This window comes from Lissotriton helveticus, chromosome 3_1, assembly GCF_964261635.1.
Source record: "Lissotriton helveticus chromosome 3_1, aLisHel1.1, whole genome shotgun sequence".
Classification (NCBI taxonomy): Eukaryota; Metazoa; Chordata; class Amphibia; order Caudata; family Salamandridae; genus Lissotriton; species Lissotriton helveticus.
The window spans coordinates 1,926,566,633-1,926,586,804 of record NC_136061.1 but is presented as its reverse complement, the minus strand read 5'-3'; the positions used below and the strand labels follow the sequence as shown (position 1 = coordinate 1,926,586,804).

Here is a 20,172-nt window from a genome sequence, read left to right as displayed (position 1 = left end):
CTCTGTCAGAACCAGGCATCCACCTAAACCCTCCCGAGCACCCCTCCATAAGTACAATATCCCGATCACCCTTCAGAGCCCAAGTGCCCCTGTCACCAAAACAGTCTTGACAGAGCTGCGCTGTCTGCTCCACAACTGCAGATCTGCAGTAAAACACACACTTGAAATCTCCGATACCATCACCCTTCACAATATTGACATGCTCTTCCTCACAGAGACCTGGTTCAAAGATACCTCTCACTCTATCTTTGATCTCCTATTACCCACAGGCTACTCTATATTTAGGAATGACAGAACTGATAACATTGGGGGAGGTGTTGCAGTCATCTTTAGAAACTCCCTTCAACTTAAGGCTTCTCCTATCAGCTCCTTCCACACCTTTGAATGCCTTTCTCTTGAGCTTCAATTGCACCACCGCTCACCCCTCAGATTCCATGTCATTAACCGCCCGCCTGGTAGTGGTCCTTCATTTATGGAGGAACTCACTGACTTCATCAGCGACCAATACTCGCGAAGTGACAATCAGACCTTCGTGGGTGACTTCAACCTCCACTGGGGCGTACCGCATGACTCTTCGGCGAACTCGCTGGCCTCCTTCCTCTCTGCAAACGATCTTATCCAACACTGCATAGAATCAACACACTCTAAGGTCTCAATCCTGGACTTTGTTATTTCTAAAGCAGGCATGCTCTCTATCACTACCCCTATTCATGTAGACTGGTCCGACCACCTCCTCATCCCATTCTCTCTTCACCTCTCACACTCTATAACCCTTGGTCAACCTAAGAGGGCTACCTCCTGGTTCCGTGATGCGAAAAATATTGATGTCGGACCCCTCTGTGAATCAGCTCTGTTATCACTTCCAAGGCTAGACTCGAACCTAGATGTTAACAAACTCACCTCCCAATGCCTCACAGTCCTTGCAGCTGAAATCAATAACGTCGCTCCACTCAAAAGCAAAAAGATAAGGCCCACTCCCTCAGCTCCTTGGTGCAACAAATCGCTCCATGAAGAAAGGAAGCAGTTAAGACTCCTGGAGAAATAATGGAGGCAAGATCCAAGTACCACAAGCACATCTCCCTTGGGAAAGCATCGCACTTCAAAACCCTTCTTGACTCAGCCAAAAATAGACCCAAAAAACTATTCGATCTCATCAAGATTCCTAACTGCTCTCCCCCAACCTCCAAGTTGGAGGATTCTACAAAGCAAGCAGCGGATTTCGCTATATTCTTCGATGAAAAAGTGAAATCACTTGTGGATCAGATCGCTCATCCTACCCCTCCAGAGGAGTGCAAATCCTCAGCCATTTGGCAGAACTTTGACTCCATATCTGAAGATGCGCTCCTCAAGTGCATCCGCGAAACAAAGCCCTCCAACCATTCTCTGGACCCCATCCCCAGTGCCATTGCCATTGACTTCTATACCCATTCCCTTTCCTATTGGACTACCCTGGTCAACCTCTCCCTCTGTCAAGGCTCCCTTCCTGTCCCCTTTAAAACTGGGCAGGTCACCCCTCTGCTTAAAAAACCCACTGCTGATGCGAATGACCTCAACAACTTCCGCCCCATCACTAATCTACCCTTTCTTGTGAGGATCACAGAAAAATGTGTAGCGAAACAACTCTCTCGTCATATCAAGGACAATGATCTTCTTGACAATTGTCAGTCCGGCTTCATCCAAAACTGCAGCACTGAAACTGCCCTACTGCAAGTGGTTGATGACGCGCTGAGGATACTCGATTCGGGGGGGTCCTGTCTTCTAATTCTCCTTGACCTTTCTGCAGCCTTTGACACTGTCAATCACAACACCCTCCTCAACACTCTTCAACAGAGAATGGGCATGGAGGGCACTGTGCTTAAATGGTTTGCCTCCTTCCTCTCATATAGATCCCAAATGATCAAAATACAGAACAGTCTTTAATCTCCTGTGGCGGTAGGTCAAGGTGTTCCTCAAGGCTCTATACTCGCACCCACATTGTTCAATCTCTATTTAGAACCACTGGGAAATCTACTAAGTACATGCGGGATCCACTATAATCTCTATGCAGACGACACTCAAATCTACCTCAAGGTTGCCTCCACTCATGATCTCTCCATCCTATTCTCTACTCTCGACTCCATTCAAAACTGGATGTCAACTCATCAACTGATTCTAAATCCCTCCAAAACTGAATTCCTACTCCTCTCCTCCTCACTCTCTCCTCCCCCGGTTCAATCATGGATGGATCAGATGAATCTACTTAACAACAAACTCATCATTGTCGACAGCGCAAAATCCCTTGGTGTCATACTCAACAAAAAACTCAATCTAATCTCCCACATCAATTCCATTGCAAAGTCTGCTCGATACCAACTGCGCCTTCTTTGGGGAATTCGTCGCTTTTTCCAGGTGCAGGACCTTAAAACCCTGGTGCAATCGCTGGTCCTCTCCAGACTGGACTACTGTAATTCTCTTCTTAGTGGCCTCCCCAAATCCCACTTGTCCCCCCTCAGATCTGTTCTCCATTCAGCAGCTTGTTTCATTTATGGGACCAAAAGAAGCGACCACATCACACCGATGTTATTCGCCCTCCGCTGGCTTCCCATCGAGGCTAGAGCTATCTACAAGACTGCCTGTATCACCCACAAAGCCTTGCACTCCTCCTCTCCTCGCTACCTGGCGAATAAACTGAAACTCTCTGGAGGCTCTAGACCATCACGTAATGCGGAAAATCTACTGCTTGAACCTCCCACATTGAAGAAGGAAAGATCGATGGCCCAATCCTTTTCAGGCAACGCGGTTAGAATATGGAACTCACTTCAGCCTCAGCTCTGGACCACCACCTCCTCCCAGGTCTTCAAAACGGACCTCAAAGTTCTCCTCCTCCAAAGACACCTCCTAAAGTAAGTCACGCCCTCTCTATTATCTGAAGGAAGACCTCCCATCACTGAAAACTCTATTCTCCATGACTATGGAAGTGCCTTCCCAGTGTGTTCGTGCGGTTGGAGTGTATGCCATTTATTGCAGTTTTATCCTTGTACCTGTGTTGGTTCTCTTTTGTAACATGCGCACGCCACTTTTCTCTTGTAACACACTGTTTGCTACCTCTCACATTTTGTTTGTTTTTGATACTTGCACAAGTGCCACCATTGCCTACGTAACGTTTGTTCTTGTGCCTCTGTGTCTAGCATATATTGCACTATATTACCTCTAATTGTACTTTGTTTTCTCTTGTAACCTGCACACTTGTCACTCTTTCCTCCTGTAATGCACTGTTTACTACCTCATGTATTTTGTTTTTGCTCACAATTGTCACTTTTACCACATGTAACTTATCGTCTGCTTTTGTAATTTGTTCACTTGTAATTTTCTGTTCCTATTGTGAAGCGCTCTGACGCCTTCGGGTAAAGTCCGCGCTATATAAAAACGCATAAATAAAATAAATAAAATAAAAATACCCTAAATAGAGCACTATAGGATTTCTAGAGCAAGCCCTTGTCCACTAATAAGGGAAACCTGGACTCTTTACACAGCGTACCTCTTCTTGGTATACTATATAAAGAGCCAACTTCCCACAGTCGGCCCTTATTAGAAGGTACGGAGCTGTGCTTTCAAGCCTGGTGTTGGGAGTCAGCATAGACTTGTGGAGGTGAAGCAGTAAAAATGCAGTGTAGATTTATTTTCTCTTCGGACCTAGCAAAGTGTCTTTTCTTCTTAAGTTCATGGAGATGAGTTGTCTGACTAATCAGACTGAAGCCTGATTCACGTGAACTAATATATTCCGGTCATTATTGGTCTGTATCACTCAAATGGTGTCAGTTAGGGCAACAGCAAGCACCACTCACAGAAACCTACCATCCTCATCTTGGAGAAGTTCACTAGGCCATCCTCGGTGTAGTTTGGTGTTCCCTCTTCGATGAAGGCCAAATCCGTCAGGTACATGCCCAGGTATGGGACGCATGGCGGGTCACAGCTGAAGAGCGGAAAAAGGGGAGAGAAATGTGATTGTGAACTCTTATCAAGACTGAAGATAAGTTAGTAAAACTCAGCAGGAAAGAAAACACTGACTCTCAGATTGAGTGAAATTATCTCTGCACACTCAAGCTCAGTGGGCAGATTGCACAGAGTCGGTATTCTGTGAATGCTGCACTTTTTTGATTTGTTGAGTGCACTCTGCCTGTTCTATACTGCAGTCTCATCAACAGCTCCCAGATCTGTATAGATCATTGGTGACCATCTTAGTACGTTGCAGTCTCATTAACATCTCACATATCTGTAGAAAGCCTTCTTCCCAATCAGTCGAACCGTCTCAGATAAAGAAAACTTTATTCATAAATGAATTAATAAATAAATAAATGTTTAAAACATTTGGTAAAGTGGCTTGGGCTTGCCTTCAGTCTAATGAAGACATTGTCTTGTCATGCGCCCTCTGAAGATGAAACAAATTTGATTTCAGGCATGCAGGTACTGATTTTCTGACTTCTATTACTTCATGGCATACTTTCCCCATAATTATTCTTCCTTATGGCACTCCTTCCCCTTGTATACTGTCTTAAGGGCACCACATTCTCAGAGCAACCATTCTACAGCCCACCTTCCCCACTACACACTTTCCCATAGCACCCCTTTATCATGGTAGGCCTTCTCCATGGTACTCCATCCCCTAATCAGCCCTTCTCTGCATCACTCCTCCCAGTTTACCTTCCTCATGCCACTGTTTCTCAGTGCACCCCTTCCATATCGCAACTTTGCCCAGCATTATTCCCCTGTACCACCTTTCTTCCTCGCGGCTGGAAAGTACAGCTCTTTTGGCACCCCTTCAGTGGTCTCCCTTCTCCAGAGTGCACTAATCCATGATCAGTTCATCTCTAGTACAGCACTCAGTCATGTGACTCATTTCCACCACAGTGTCCTCCATTCCCCACGGAGGGTGTAGGAGGAGCTGCTCGATTGCACTCACTTCTTCAGGGCTTCTCGTAGGTTCTTGAATCTTCCCTCTGAAGATACCAGTTTCTGCAATTTGTCAATCAGCGTTTTAGTCTGAAACAGAAGAGAATCAGCAAATATCCTTATCAAAGAATGTAGGACAGAGAACCTCGTTCACATTTACTGCACACCAATTGATTCTGACCCTTAAGTACCCAGCATCAAGGAGATCAACAACCTAGTAATGCGATTACAAGGCAGTCTTACTCTAGGTGGTGAACAACCAGGGGAAGAACACCCCAGCTACCTGGGGCACCGAGGGCAGCTTGCTTCTATACAGCAGTCTCTCTGGGAGATCCAACTTCTAGATATAAAACTCTCAGGAATCGCTTGCTTATAGGTAATACAATATTGCATCTAGGTCCTTGACCTCCAGGAGAATTTCACCCACAGACAACCATAGACCTGAGAACAGCATTACGCAATATCCAATGCACACACTCCGGGAAGCTTGGCAAAGATGACCAATGGATACATTGGGAAGGAATGGCAAGTAAGACTAACGCATATAGCCAATGCGTTGACTCATCCCAGGCTAACACTCACGGGCGATGTATAGATTCGGGTAACATTTACAGCTTTTGCATGGGTTCTGGTAAACGTTCCACCTATAGACAGGGCATAGAATCAGTAAATGCTAGGTCCGACAAACAACACATACCTTCAAGAAAGGAAGGCAGCAGAATTTTCTACAGTTGCACCCTTCTTTGCCGTTTGTGGGCAACTTGCACTATTTTCCAGGCACAGTTATTCTCAAATTCAAACCTATTGCCAATCTTGAATTCTCATTTTTTTGAAAACTCTTATTCATTATGCTACACACACCTGTGCAATGTGGACTACAGCATGAGAATAGTACTTTACAAACTTGGCCAATGCAATTTCTGGCATGGTGGTGTTTTGGATGAAAAGATGGTGTAGAATCTGCCAAGGCAATGAGTGGTTTCGATACTGGGTAATGTGGAATAAGAAAATAAAAAATACTCGCAACCTAATGTCAGTAGAGTTGACTAGAGGTGTCTGTAATGGTTTCATCACCTTGAACAACAGCCCTGGCATAGATGACAGTCCGGACCCAGTGACCTGTTTTCTGTCACAGTAAGAAAATTTTGCCTGTAACTACAGTTATTCACCATTACTTGAATACATCACCATCAACAGGCTGGGAAGTCTCAGTAGCCATTATTCTAATAGCAGTGTAACTTTACATGGAACAACTTTGAAAAAGCCACAGACCACATACAACCTATCAACCTTGTTTTATGACCTGAAGTCTAGCAACTCTGAAGGACAGGCACCCATCTCTACTCCCCTCAGAGACTCCAACTGCCAGGGTTTCCTTATCTTTTCTTATCTCGCCAGAGTAACTAGATGCATCAGTGAGCCTCCTCAAGCAAGGGGAAGAGGGAAGGTTGCATGTGAATCTATCAAAGATGCCAATGTTGAAGAATTATAGTTACAAGTAAGTAACGCTTCCTTCTTCACCGTAGGATCTATCATAGGTTCACATGATTAGCAGTAAACTACCATAAAATGCAATATAAATACAAGTCGCGAATGAGGCTAACTTTATGCAAATAAATTCGGAAGAACTGGTTGTCTTACTCCTCTTTCAGTTGTCAACTTGATCTGAAAGCACTAGTGCTTGGTGAAGACATGACTGGATCGTCACATTTGTGTGTTACAGATGTTTTTTTTGGAAGTTGTTCTCATTAGTATTTTACAGTCTGTCAAACACAGCATAACAGTGACAGCAAGCTTTCGATCGTTTAGTGACACAGATATACATGACAGAATATTTCTAAACACTTTAGCTTGGGCCTCCCTCTATCCTCATTCATCCCCGTAGTTTGTGTTAAATGTGTTTTTGAGGACAAACTTGATAGGTCTGTCCCAGATCTCATGATCACTATGCCAACTAGACAACGGCGAAACATCGGCCCTCATCCTCCTGGACCTGTCAGCCGCCTTCGACACGGTCTGCCATCGCACTCTAAAGACACGCCTCATAGAAGCCGGAATCCAAGAGAAGGCTCTTGACTGGACCACCTCCTTCCTCTCCGGCAGAACCCAGAGCATCCGCCTCCCACCCTTCCGATCCGAAGCCACCGACATCATCTGCAGCGTCCCGCAGGGCTCATCCCTCAGCCCAGCGCTGTTCAACGTCTACATGGCCTCCCTCGCACAAGTGGCCCACCATCATGACCTCAACATCATCTCCTACGCTGACGACACCCAGCTCATCCTCTCCCTCACCAAGGAACCACACACTGCCAAAACCAACCTCCACAAGGGAATGAAGGCCGTCGCCGATTGGATGAGGAGCAGCTGTCTGAAGCTGAACTCGGCAAGATGGAGATCCTCATCCTCGGACCCACCCCCTCAGCCTGGGACAACTCCTGGTGGCCGACCACACTGGGAACAGCACCAACACCCACCGACCATGCACGCAATCTAGGATTCATCCTCGACTCCTCCCTCTCCATGTCTCAGCAGGTCAATCCCGTCTCCTCCTCCTGCTACAACACCCTCCGCATGCTCCGCAGAATCTACAAGTGGATCCCGACCGAAACAAGAAGAACGGTGACGCAGGCCCTCGTCAGCAGCAGACTGGACTACGGCAACGCACCCTACACAGGAATCCCAACCAAACATCTACGACGACTACAACGCATCCAAAACCCCTCCGCCTGACTGATCGTCAATGTCCCCCGCCGTAACCACATCATCCCCCACCTGAGAGACCTACATTGGCTCCCCATCGACAAGAGGATCACCTTCAAGCTCCTCACCCACGCACACAAAGCACTCCACAACGCTGGACCAGCCTACTTGAACAGCAGACTCAGCTTCCACCCCCCCACCCGCCAGCTCCGCTCCGCCAGCCTCGCCCTCGCCGCTGTCCCCCGCATCCAACGAATGACCTCCGGCGGCAGATCCTTCTCCTACCTCTCCGCTAAGACCTGGAACACCCTCCCTACCCACATACGGCAGACCCAAGACCGACTCACCTTCAGAAGACTCCTCAAAACCTGGCTCTTCGAGCAGTAGCAGCACCCCCCCTCCCCTCAGCATCTTGGGACACTCACGGGTAAGTAGCGCGCTTTACAAGTACTCTGATTGATTGATCATGATTAATGCAATGAACAATCCATTTGCGAAAGTCTGTTTAGCCTCAATTCACTTGTCCAAGACTGACAAATAACTGATTTGACCTTAGAAAACGTTCGCCGTATTTTAAATATAATGTATGGTGTCTCTTACAGTCCAACTAATGAAAAGATCTTTCATCAGCAGCAATGCTTGGATTCGGATAAAAATTATAATGCGTTTATTTGAGTGGAACGGCAATGGTACCTGTGGAACGCACTGAGGGTTTGTTCTCAGTACCACCTTGTATTTGCAGAAACTCAAGCATGGCTCTTTAAATGATAACACTTGTATCTCACAGTTCGGCAGGCAGAGGTTAGACCGTTAGAGCCAATAGCTAGTTTTTCTTCCATTACAATGCTGGTCTTAGGATCTGCGCACAAGTTTAAAGGGAAACTTCATCCAGGACAATATTAAGGTCCAATGTTATGAAAGGTTTTGCCACTGGGGGGAAATGATCTATATAACCTCCTTATGAACTCTATGATCATTCTCTCTGAAAATAATAATGGTTGATCATGTGTTTTTATTTATTTAGTACTTTTAACATCACGTAGCAAAATAAAAAGGTTATTAATGTCAGAACGGTACACAGTAGTGACAGAGTTCAACATAAGCAGTTATTTCAACAAACGGAGAGTTTAGTCAATAAAACACCATTAATATCCATACCATGTAGGCGATGATCAGACTTAGTACTTTTCACCCTTTAATTTCTACCTTGATGGTGTCTGGCACCCCAGATCCATCACCCCACAGCGCCAGTATTGTTGCGTTCTATCAACATCCCATCTTATTAATTTTGACAATGGCAACTGCATTCCCATTCAGGACATTGAAGCAAACAGAATCAGCTTTCACATTGTTGACTGTAACCAGTAGTTTTTCTATTGGCTCCAGATGTCTACTGATTTAGAAGTAAGAGCAGATGTTGCTCGTTGCAATATGTGAGTGAGTCAAGCAAGTCTTTAGATTCTGGGCAATGACCCCTTACCTCCATCGGCCTGCAATCAGCCTCTTAGCTGGAAGCAACGCCTGAGCCAGTAGTTTCTTGGGAGCAATGGGAATCTTCCAGCTAAGCTAAGGTCACAATCTCACATTAGGGATAAGGCAGCCACCACCTCCCTCCAGTTAAAGCACCCGCCCATGTTGGTGCGAAAAATTAACATCCTTTGCCTCACATCTCTTACAGCGCGAGTCCTTGTGGAGCCCACACAGGGGCGGCTACTCCTTTATGGCGGAGGAGCTAGGTGGCAGCAGATTAAAACACATGAAAAATAAAATGATAATAAACCGATTATATTATCATTTTATTTTTCTTCTTACCTGCAGGCTGCCAGTGAGGCCATAGGGCTGGGAGGGGCCATGCAATGCATGACAACAGTGGAGAGGAGGGGTGATTGGCACTGCTAAGTGCGAATGACGGTTTGGTCGATCGTCTTAGGCCAGCCAAACCGTCATGCACACTTTCTCCATCCGGCTGTGCTGTACAGCCGGGTAGGGAAAAGCCACAGGCTCCATGCACTGTCTGGTTGGCCAACCAGGTCGCTCAGACCAATCCCAGCGTTTCTTTCATGCTGGGAATACTATGCATACCAGCATGAGAGAAGCGCTGGGTTGACATCTGGGAGCCTGCGTAGTGTGCACCAGCCGGCCCTAGAGTCGAAGGTCAGGAGAGGAGCAACGTGGCGACCGGTAAGTAAAGTTATTTTTATTTGTTGTTGTTTGTGCTTATTTTTGTATTACCCACCCCCCTGCCCTACTGCTTTGAAACCCAAGCAGCTTATAGTAGGCAGAAAGCTCTCTCTCTGGAAGCTCTGTCTGAGTAGCTTGATAGAGAGTAGAGACTAGGGGCCTGATTTAGATCTTGGCAGACGGGTTACTCCGTCTCAACAGTGATGGATATCCCGTCCGCCGAAATATAAATCCCATAGGATAGAATGGAATTTAATATTTCGGCAGATGAGATATTCTTCAGCGTTGTGACGGAGTAACCCGTCTGCCAAGATCTAAATAAGGCTCTAGGTGTTTAGTGGATGTGGTACTTTTCTAGTGTCTGGAGAGACTCAGGTTCCTCTGGGAAGTCGGGAGTGGCCAGTCTGCTAGCTTCTCCAAAACGACAGTATTATAATGTATCTAAAAGACTGCCATGTGAGAGGCCCCTTAATTCATCAAGGATAGTAAAAGCTACATTTTGAGGGAGCTAAGTGTACCAATTACTGAGCTAAGAGGGGTAGGGTCCACTCCATCATTCCCGATTGCAGCATGTGCCATGTGGGGGGCAGGGAGGAGGTCAGATGGGGCCAGTAGTGTGCAAAATATGTATACTTACATAAATAGTACACTCAAGATCAGAGGCCTAAAACGTCCCCAATACAAAATGGGAGCATAAGTGTATCCCAGCTAATCTTAGCTCATCCCCTGCCCATGCCAGGCATTTCAACTGTGGTTTTAGTGTACCAAAAAGGCCTTGGGAAGGTTTACATGAATATTTAGGAAAAGATACAATAATTTATGCAGGATAACCATAAGGTCTATACGCCCAGCCTGTGACAGTGTGATGGCAATCCAATGGGTGATTTTGTTTTGCGAGTTTGGTAAGCATTACTCCCATATATATATTGTCGTGTGTTTCCTTCATGGCCCATTGTAGTTTTCCCTATGTTAGCCTAATTGTGCACTTTGTAGACCGCGTTTTCATTTGCACACGATACTATTTAAACATACTTGCTTTATGCCACACTGTACTTTCACATGGATCCTGCATATGCTTATGTGTTTTGTTCTTTTCCTGGGATTTAGTCTGAACATCCTAGAAAAGGTCTAACAACAATGCCCCTTGTTATTCTCTCTGGTCAGGCATTAGCCCCTAGACATAACACGAGAACGCAGCTGCTGTTTGTGAGGGCACATATCTTGCCTTATAACTGAGTGCAAGGGAGTAAGAAAACACATGGAGCAAGAGTTCTGAGACAAGATCATTGCTGCAGTTAAGATGTAGAGCATCCATCTGTGTTTGCTAAAGTACAGGGTCCGCCACTAGTCCCAGTGATCTTTGCTATATAATCATTTAGCACCAGTAGAAAGGAGGGGTTTAGGCTAATCTGTCTAATATCATAAGAGGGCTTTTTTTTTAATAGTTTATGGTTTATTAGCCATGCATTTGTTGTATGATTGTTTGCAAGAATACTGCATTTGAGGACACAATAGTTTGAATAAATATTCTAAACTTCCTTTATGTCTCTTGTTTATAATATTGTGGACTAGTATGAGTTAGAAAGCAAAAGGGTGTGTCCTGTTACCATGATTCCTCAGAGGGTCGAGAGTGTTGTGTTCTGGGGTGCCAACTCACTTGCTTCTCTGGTAAGTTTAGGAGGGCAAGTGAGGCACTATACCTTGTCGGACTCGGGCTCATAGATACTGAGGTGGCATGGTGACTCAGTCCCTACCTGCCAATATTCTATGGTTCCAAGCATAGGTCTGTTCCTTAGCAGAATCCCTGCAACAATATTATGTAACATAAACCTCCATTCAAGGGAATCAAATGCCTTAGTTGCATTTCAAAATACTGTCACTGCATCTAACTAGGGGTCCATATTGTTCAGTAATGCAAAGAGGATGTGCAAGTTGTGGGACGTGGAGGGACCCGGTATGAAACCAGATTGATCTGGCCTAATCTGATCAGGTAGCAGGAGAGATAGGCGATTAGCGACAAGATTAGCTAGAATTTTTGTTCTACAAATGATTAGCAACAGTGGTTAATATAATTCACATGTATGGGCTGGTTTGTCTGGCTTCAGCAGCAATATCAAGAGCATTTCACTTATTGAGGGAGGGAGAGACAGTCGAATTATGGCTTCCTCAAAAACCAGGAGAAGGATATTAACATAACCTTTATAGAATTCGGCTGGTGGACCATCTGTTCCGTGCACTTTGCCCTTCGGAAGCCCAGTTATGTCAATTTTGATGACCTCATTTAAAAGGTTTTACCAGAAATTGTCTGTGGTAATCTCCCAACTATGCTTTTGTCGTATAATCAAAGTATTCATTTATCTGAACAGCCGAGCATTTGGGCTTCGATGTATATAGATCAGAAATTTTTTGGGGGAATACTCTCAGTATTTGTTCAGTCTCTTGAATGAGGTTGCCCCCTTCATCTTCATCTTCTATATCTAGTGTATCATTAGCTGCCCATGGGTATTTGATCAGTAATGCTGGGTATCTCCCAGGGCTCTTACCCTCGCCATACGCTCCAGAGCAAATTTATGTGCCACTATATTTCTTTTCTCTTTCTGCCGGATCCACATGCTCTGTGAGCTGAGATCTGATTAGGTTCAGGATCAGACCACTTTTTCCATTGGCAAGGTCTCCTTCAAGCTGCATAAGTTAATGCTCTATTTTAGTTAGCTGGGAGCATGGTAATTTGTGGACCCCATTCTACTTGGCAATACAGACCCCTAATTGTTGCTTTGAAAGTTTCCCTCATCATACCTATTTGATCTACTATACCCAGGTTAAACCTTAAAATACTCCAGGATTTCTGTTTGCAACTCTTCATGAAATAGAAAGTCTGTCAAGAGTTCTGCATACAGGCATCACATCCCTCTGAATGGGAGTGATTCAGGCAATAAGATTTGAAATAGGACTGGGGAGTGGTCAGATAATGTACAGACTTGTTGTCGTATGTTGCACATCTGTGCTTATATCTCCAGTTATATAAGACATTATGGTTTACCATGATTGCCTATAGCTTATGAGATGCTTACAATCTAATCTGTGAGGCTGATCGGGAACAGGACAGCCAATTTTGAAGTGTACAATAGAAATCCGCACCCCATAATAACATACATGGGTTTGAGGACATAATCCCCTCATAATAAAGTGTAAAAGTATGTGACATCGGTGTTCGGGCCAAAGCAATTAACTGTGGTGATAAGGGTGTTATCATATCATCCCAAAAGGATTGCATATCTGCTGTATTTATCTGTAAATTCACCTTGTACCAGAAATCTTGTTCCTTTTCTTTGTTGAATAATTACTCTAAAGGCATAGGTGGAATATGAGGATGCAGTGCGGTGGGTGGCCCATCTGCTAGTAAAGTGGGTTTGTGACTGGGGCGTGACGTGTTTTCTGTAATAGTGCGATATTAACTTGGTGCCTGTCTAAAAAAGACTACCTGCCGGGATTTGTGGGAATTGTTAAGACTTCTAACATCCACATTTGACAGTTCAGGAAAGTTCTTGGGTGTACTTCCTGCATGGTACATAGTGAATATCATCTCAGAATCTGTTGGTCATTTATCTGCTGTATTATATATAGGGTACCTTTTCCCATATAGTGATGGTGTAAAGAACATCCGTGTTATAGTATTTAAACCATCTTCTAAACATTTCCCAATCTTTGTTCCTCCAACTCTGGTGGCCCAGTTTCACCAGGACAAGCCTTAATCCAAAACAGGAATCTAATAATGGGCCGCATTTAAAAACTATGCAGACCAATCTTTGGTGTGAACTAGTTGGGATGCAATGCCTGGGGGGAACCCAAATAGCTTGCCGGCTCCCCTCTGTGAAAGGTTGAGGGGGGTTGGAGGGTGTCTGATGGACGTCTTGCTTACATGAAGCACCTTTGAGTATGTGAATAAATATAGTGGGCATCAGAGGATTAGTGTAGGTCATCAAAGAAAGGAACAACCCATCCCCATATAGGGGTTACATTCATAGGTTGCAGATGTTTTAGAAAGGAGCAATCAGAGATTCAGTCTGAATTACTGTGTTCGATTCTAAGGTTCACTGAAGCTGTAGGGCTGTGCCTTCTGCAGTTTTTGCATGAGATTTGCTTTAGAAATTCTGCGGCTTGTTACTGGGATTGGAATATGTGATGTTTATCACTACACTTGACTGTAAGTTGGGCTGAATATAGCATTGCATACATGATTCCCCATTTTTGCAACAGTTTGTTGATAGTTTGAAACTTCTGTCATGCCTCCTGGACCGCCACCATGAAATCAGGGAACAGCAAGATCTTGTTACAGTGGAATACCACATTGTAATTTTCCTGTGCTGACGGAAGGGCCATATCTCGGATCTTGAGATTAGGAAGTAGCACATTAATGGGACAGGACATGGCACCAGGCAAGTGCCCCAGGAATAGGGATCTATGGGCCCTCTCAATCACTAGCAGTTGAGAGAAGGCTTTCTGGCCAAAAAGTGCTATCAATAGGCGCTCCATGTATTCCACTAATCAAGTGGGGAATGGATCACTTGTCCTGCATAACCTGGGTTAGCAATTCGTCGTGTGATGTGTCCCAATAAAAAAACCCTCATTCACGTTTGAAGGAAGGAATCTGGTAGTATATCTTGATTCTCCGCCTTTCAAACACGCAACAGCATCATTATGGGGTTAGTAGTCGTGCTTCCTCCACCTGGAGGTATGCCCCCGGTTAGTGCAGTAGTGATCAGTGATATCTGGGTCATAGGTGAAATAAAAATACTCGTACAGCCAGTAGTCGGTTTAATGGGTCTGGATTCGAGATATTAGTTAAAAATCTAATGCAATGCGTTATGCGATTTACTTATGGGTCTCCCGCACTTTGAAAGTCCTATTAAAATGTGGTCGACATGTTTCAGCCCTCGTAATGCCTATGTAGGTCGGGTGGGCTTTCTTCAGGAGCACGGTGAATGGTGTTGGGAGACAGTGGGTGTCTCTAAGTGTATAGAACCAAGAAAATATAATTTATTCTCAAGGTGGTGTGGGAAAAAGATGTATTACTCTGTTTCCTTTTGCGGTCCATAGGTACCTGTGAAAAGAAAGGTGGGGAAGGGGGAGATGGGAACACAAATATGTACAAAGAGGTTAGGGCACCTCTTAAATCGTGCTTTCCAATATGGTTGAGAGAATAGTAACTGAAAAATGGCAATGCTTAGTTACTGGATTTTCACTTTCACGTATTTACAAAATATCTCTACCAGTTCATAAAACAATTTTGTACCATTGTTATTGTATAGAACTCCTGGTTTGGCAAAATATCTCTGCTTATTCTGAAATAGAGAGATCAAGGTATCTCGTTGTGTGTGCAGATCTCACTAGACAAGTTTACTGAGAACGGCTAGAAATAGTGTTTCCTGCTATTCAAGGCTGGTGCGGGGACATTTTTATACCTATTCCGCGATGGCGGGTACTGCTACTTCAATAAAGTTCAATGAAAGTAATATTAGGGTGTTACTAAGTGCATGCTCCTCGTGTTCACGAACATCGGTGTAGGGTTTGTGTTTTCAATCTCGCTGTTAGTACACGTCATGGTTGGCTTAATTAGTGTATTCGTATGTGCAATTGGGCATAGTCGACTGTGAAACCCTCAAGAACATTTCAAGAGCAGAACAACGCGCCCTTGATGAAGTATGAAATGACGGTGAAATTATAACCAAGCCGGCGGATAAGGGGGGGTGGTATTGTTCTTCTAAGTAAAGAAGGTTATGACCTACAGTGTAAGGAACTACTTACAGACCAAAAATTCTACAGGAAAATCACCACCGACCCCACACCAAGACTACGTAGAACCATCGCACTCATGGTAGAAGAAGCGGACGTAAATGATTGGCTCTCCAAGAATGAGGCAGACTAATTAAAGACCAAAACACCAAGGACACCATATTTCTACTCGCTCCCAAAGATTCACAAGGCACGAAAACCGCCTCCCGGAAGACCAATCGTCTCAGGCATAGGTTCCGTCCTGGAACCCCTTTCCCAATTCTCAGGACTACCTGAAACCAATGGTACAAAAAACACCTACATATCTAAAGGATACCAGAGACTTACTGAATAAACTGCAAACACTAAACTACTCAGAAGAGAGGATGATCCTGGATACCTTGGAAACTCTACTATTCTACAAACCCTGGGACTTCAAAACCCCGAGGCACTTCATCCTAGAATGCTGTAGGGTAGCCTTGACAGAGAATTACTTCGAATACGACAACACACTATACCAACAGTGTCATGGAACTTCCATGGGCAGCACATTTGCCCCAAGTGTGGCCGGTCTATACGTCAGCGCCTTTGAGGGAACACACATACAGAACATTAACAACCCGTTTAACCACCAGATATTATTCTGGAAGCGCTATATAGATGACATCATCCTAGCCTGGGAAGGAGATATGGAAAGCCTCAAACATTTTCACAGCTGGCTAAATACCAGAGACAAGTTTTTAAAATTCACATACACAGCTGACAAGAAGAAATTGGATTTTCTGGATATAACCATCTACTCCGATAACAATATTCTCCAAACTAAAACATTTTTCAAACCCACCGCTAAGAATAGTCTCCTCTCATACCAAAGCTTCCACCCACGCCCACTAAGGGAAAACCTCCCTTATAGTCAGTTTCTACGGGTCAAACGTAATTGCAGCAAGATCCAAGACTACAAAAAACAAGCGGGTGATGTATGTGAGAAACTCAAAACCAGGGATTACCCACAGAGAGTAATAAACAAATGCAAAAAGAGGGCGCGCAATCAACACAGAGAGAATCTCCTAGAGACTACAAAGAAGATACCAGAAAAAGACAGAATTGACCTGTGTGACAACCTACAACATTGCCTACAACATTGTCAAGAAAATAGTGAACAAGAACTGGAGAATCCTGACCTCCGCCTCACTGAAGTGGCCAAAACCAAGATTTGCAAATAAAAGGACACGCAATCTCAGAGACATGCTGATCCAGCCCCAAAGAAGTACCAAGATGAAATACCCCAACTGTGAAATCACCCACGAGCCATGGGACACTACCCTTGCGGCACATGCTCTGTATGTTACCTCACAAAAGCAACAAAAACCATACAACTTCTACCTGATTTTGAGTGGACTATCAAAAGCCATTCAAATTGCAATACAACACATGTGATCTACATGATCACATGTCCGTGCAAGATGCGGTACATAGGCATGACGTGCCGCAGAATCAAACAAAGGATATATGAACACAGGAGTAACGTAAAATGCAGAAGGAGTACGACCAAAATGAGCAACCACTACATAGAAACAAAACACACGGTGGACGACCTACACTGGATAATACTAGAAACCCTGACAACAAAAAGTCCAAAATCCTTTTTGAAAAAGAACAGAGATGGATACAAAGACTAAAAACCGACACACTAGGTTTAAATGACAAAATCCCATGGCTGAGCCTGACCAACTGAACAGAGGAAGTGACAAGAGTCTGTACCGTGTTAAGTATTAATGGTCCCTATTCCGGCCAATATCCGTTTACACCCAACAGCATTCTGAATACACAGATGTCTAGTGGTCACACGCTTTTTATACAGTTGGATGGAGCCAGGCAGAAAACTGACGGCTCCCGACTCTTCAGCACAAGGGTTAATACCAACACTTTCATTACACATGTGAAGTCTTAATAGCAAAAACGTTGTTACGTTTTCATGATAACACTTTTTTTATTAGGACTATAACAAGTTTTACATTATTCGCATTCCTCCATCTAGAAAAAGCACGAGGGTAAATACCAACTCTTTCATTACACATGTGATGTCTCATAGCTAATAAGTTTTTACGTTTTTCAAGGTAACACCCATTTGCATTTTATCAATACATTCACAAGTGTTACATTATTTGCATTCCTCTATCTAGGAAAAGCCTACTCGTTTCCCACATAGTCTCTCTTCAGTATCCACTGCCCAAAATAACACACAAAACATCGACCCAGGAAGAGACCGTAATATCTGGGGCCAGATGGGAAGAGTCAGCACAAGTCGTGCCGACTTGAAGCCGAAGGTAGCAGCAACCATGCGGAGCAGAGCCGACTAAAAACCGTAAAGTATATTTACATTTTCCTAACTGGAATCCTGTCTTCTATCCAGTAGGCAAAAACAGACTCACTAGCCACCCGTTGAAGTACGAATGAGTAACTCCTAAGGTATGTGTGCTTTTCATGCAACAGGCGCATTGCCGGAATTTGTAACCCTACATCCAGAACGCCAACCTAGTTGCATGTTAAATGACAAGTAATTGCACGTTCTTAGCCCGCATTTGCCAATCACGCTGGGAATCGCGTTATCGGTAATGTTAACTGTAACCTTTCCGCATTTCACTTTGAACGATCTCCCTCACAGTTGACTATGCGCAATTGCACATACGAATACACTAATTAAGCCAACCATTAGGTGTACTAACAGCGAGATTGAAAACACGAACCCTACACCGATGTTCGTGAACACGAGGAGCATGCACTTAGTAACACCCTAATATTACATTCATTTAACTTTATTGAATTAGCAGTACCACCATCACAGCCCCACATGCCAAGTCAAACGCACAAACCTAGCATGCCACCACCCCCATCACCTGGTATCCCTATATCAAATACTCTAGGAAAGGCTCAAAGCCCCTCACAACGTAGAAAAGACGCCATCCTAAAATCTATAACTCATAGTAATGGCCTCCAGTTTGAAATTAGACAACATCACATCAACCCGGTCATAGGTCTTCAGAAACCGTCCCAATCTCCCTTCAAAAAGCGACTGCCTAAAATGGCCCAGATTGCAGACGAACCAAATTTAACGGCACATGAGCTATCCCCTTCTCCTGTGATCCATCCTAATGCCTAGTTACCTTTCAAACTATAACTCCAGTCACATGGTCAGACCACCACTTGCTTGCTTTCCAACATAAAACAACACTAAGCAACTCACCTAAAACTACCTTACATCCATCCACCTATCGGCCGTGGAACAAACTCAATTTGGAACACTTGGAAACACAACTAACATCCAGTATAAATCTGGAAACCATAAATTCTGTTCAGAATCTATAAGAGTGGCTACAGGAAGCTTTTGATATCCTGATACCACTCAAAACCACACAACAGAACAAAAGGAAAAAAGCGCCTTGGAGAAACATAGAAATAAAAAACATAAAACAACAAATTAGAAAGCTGCAACGTACCTGGCTCAAAACAAACGCCAAACAAGACAAACTTCACCTACAAAAAATTAACAGATTATATAAGTCTGCTATCAAAAAAGCTAAAAAAAGGTACTATTCAGACAGAATTCAAAACGCTAAATGTGCAAATAAAGAATTCTATAAAATACTCAATGAATTTCGAAAACCAAATTGCCTAGAAGGAACTCATCCTGTTACTCAAGATTTCACAGACAAACTGGCAAATCATTACAAGGACAAAGCAGACACGTTGGACTCGTACTTACAACAGAAACAAAGCACCAGCACTAACCCTTGTTCAAAACAACTATCCAAGAATGCTCTAATCAAGCCTCTCCGTTCCTTCCAACACATCTCACACGATGAATTTATGGACCTGGTCAAAGCAAGCAGGCCTGCCGGCAGCCCTTCTGACCCCTGTCCGCCACAAACTTTCAAGACAATTCTTTTATCAACGTCTGCTGCCATTCCAGTAAGAAGAATCATCAACGATTCCTTAACTACTGGAATATTTCCAGAAGAACTCAAAAAGTCATACATATGCCCTTTACTGAAGAAAACAAACTTGGACCCGCTGAACCCCGAAAACTACAGACCCATTACAAATGGACCTTTCCTGGGCAAACTGATAGAAAGAGCAGCGTTCGCCCAGATGTCCCAATTCATTGAAGAGAATGACATACTTTCAGATTTCCAAACAGGATTCCGTCCGGGAAGAGGCACTGAATCTTCCCTCCTTGCCATCTGGGATGACCTAAAGAATACAGTTGACCGCAACGGGGTTGCTGCGCTACTCCTCTTGGACCTCTCAGCAGCCTTTGACACGGTTGACCATGACACTCTGAAACAAAGACTTTATGAAGCCGGCATAGAGGGAACTGCTCTAGACTGGATCGCGTCCTACCTTCGAAACAGAACTAATGTCATCCACACCCCACCTTTCTCGTCCAAACCGTACTCCACAAAAGCAGGGGTCCCTCAAGGTTCTATCATCTCGCCCATGCTTTTCAACATCTACATGAAGTATTTACCAGTACTGATCAATAAATTTCACCTCACGTGCTACAACTATGCAGATGACACGCAAATACTC

General features: G+C 44.2%; 1 protein-coding gene across 2 annotated transcripts in view; it reads right to left on the bottom strand.

Moving 5' to 3' along the window:
* The window catches only part of RASGRF1 (Ras protein specific guanine nucleotide releasing factor 1), a 686,570-nt gene that overhangs the window by 63,461 nt on the left and 602,937 nt on the right, over positions 1 to 20,172 (bottom strand). For both annotated transcript variants that reach the window (XM_078682942.1, XM_078682943.1), the window contains 2 exons: positions 4,940 to 5,019; positions 3,835 to 3,952 (listed from right to left, as the gene is read on the bottom strand). In XM_078682942.1, the coding sequence (XP_078539068.1) occupies positions 3,835 to 3,952; positions 4,940 to 5,019 (198 nt within the window). The remainder of the gene's footprint in view (positions 1 to 3,834; positions 3,953 to 4,939; positions 5,020 to 20,172) is intronic.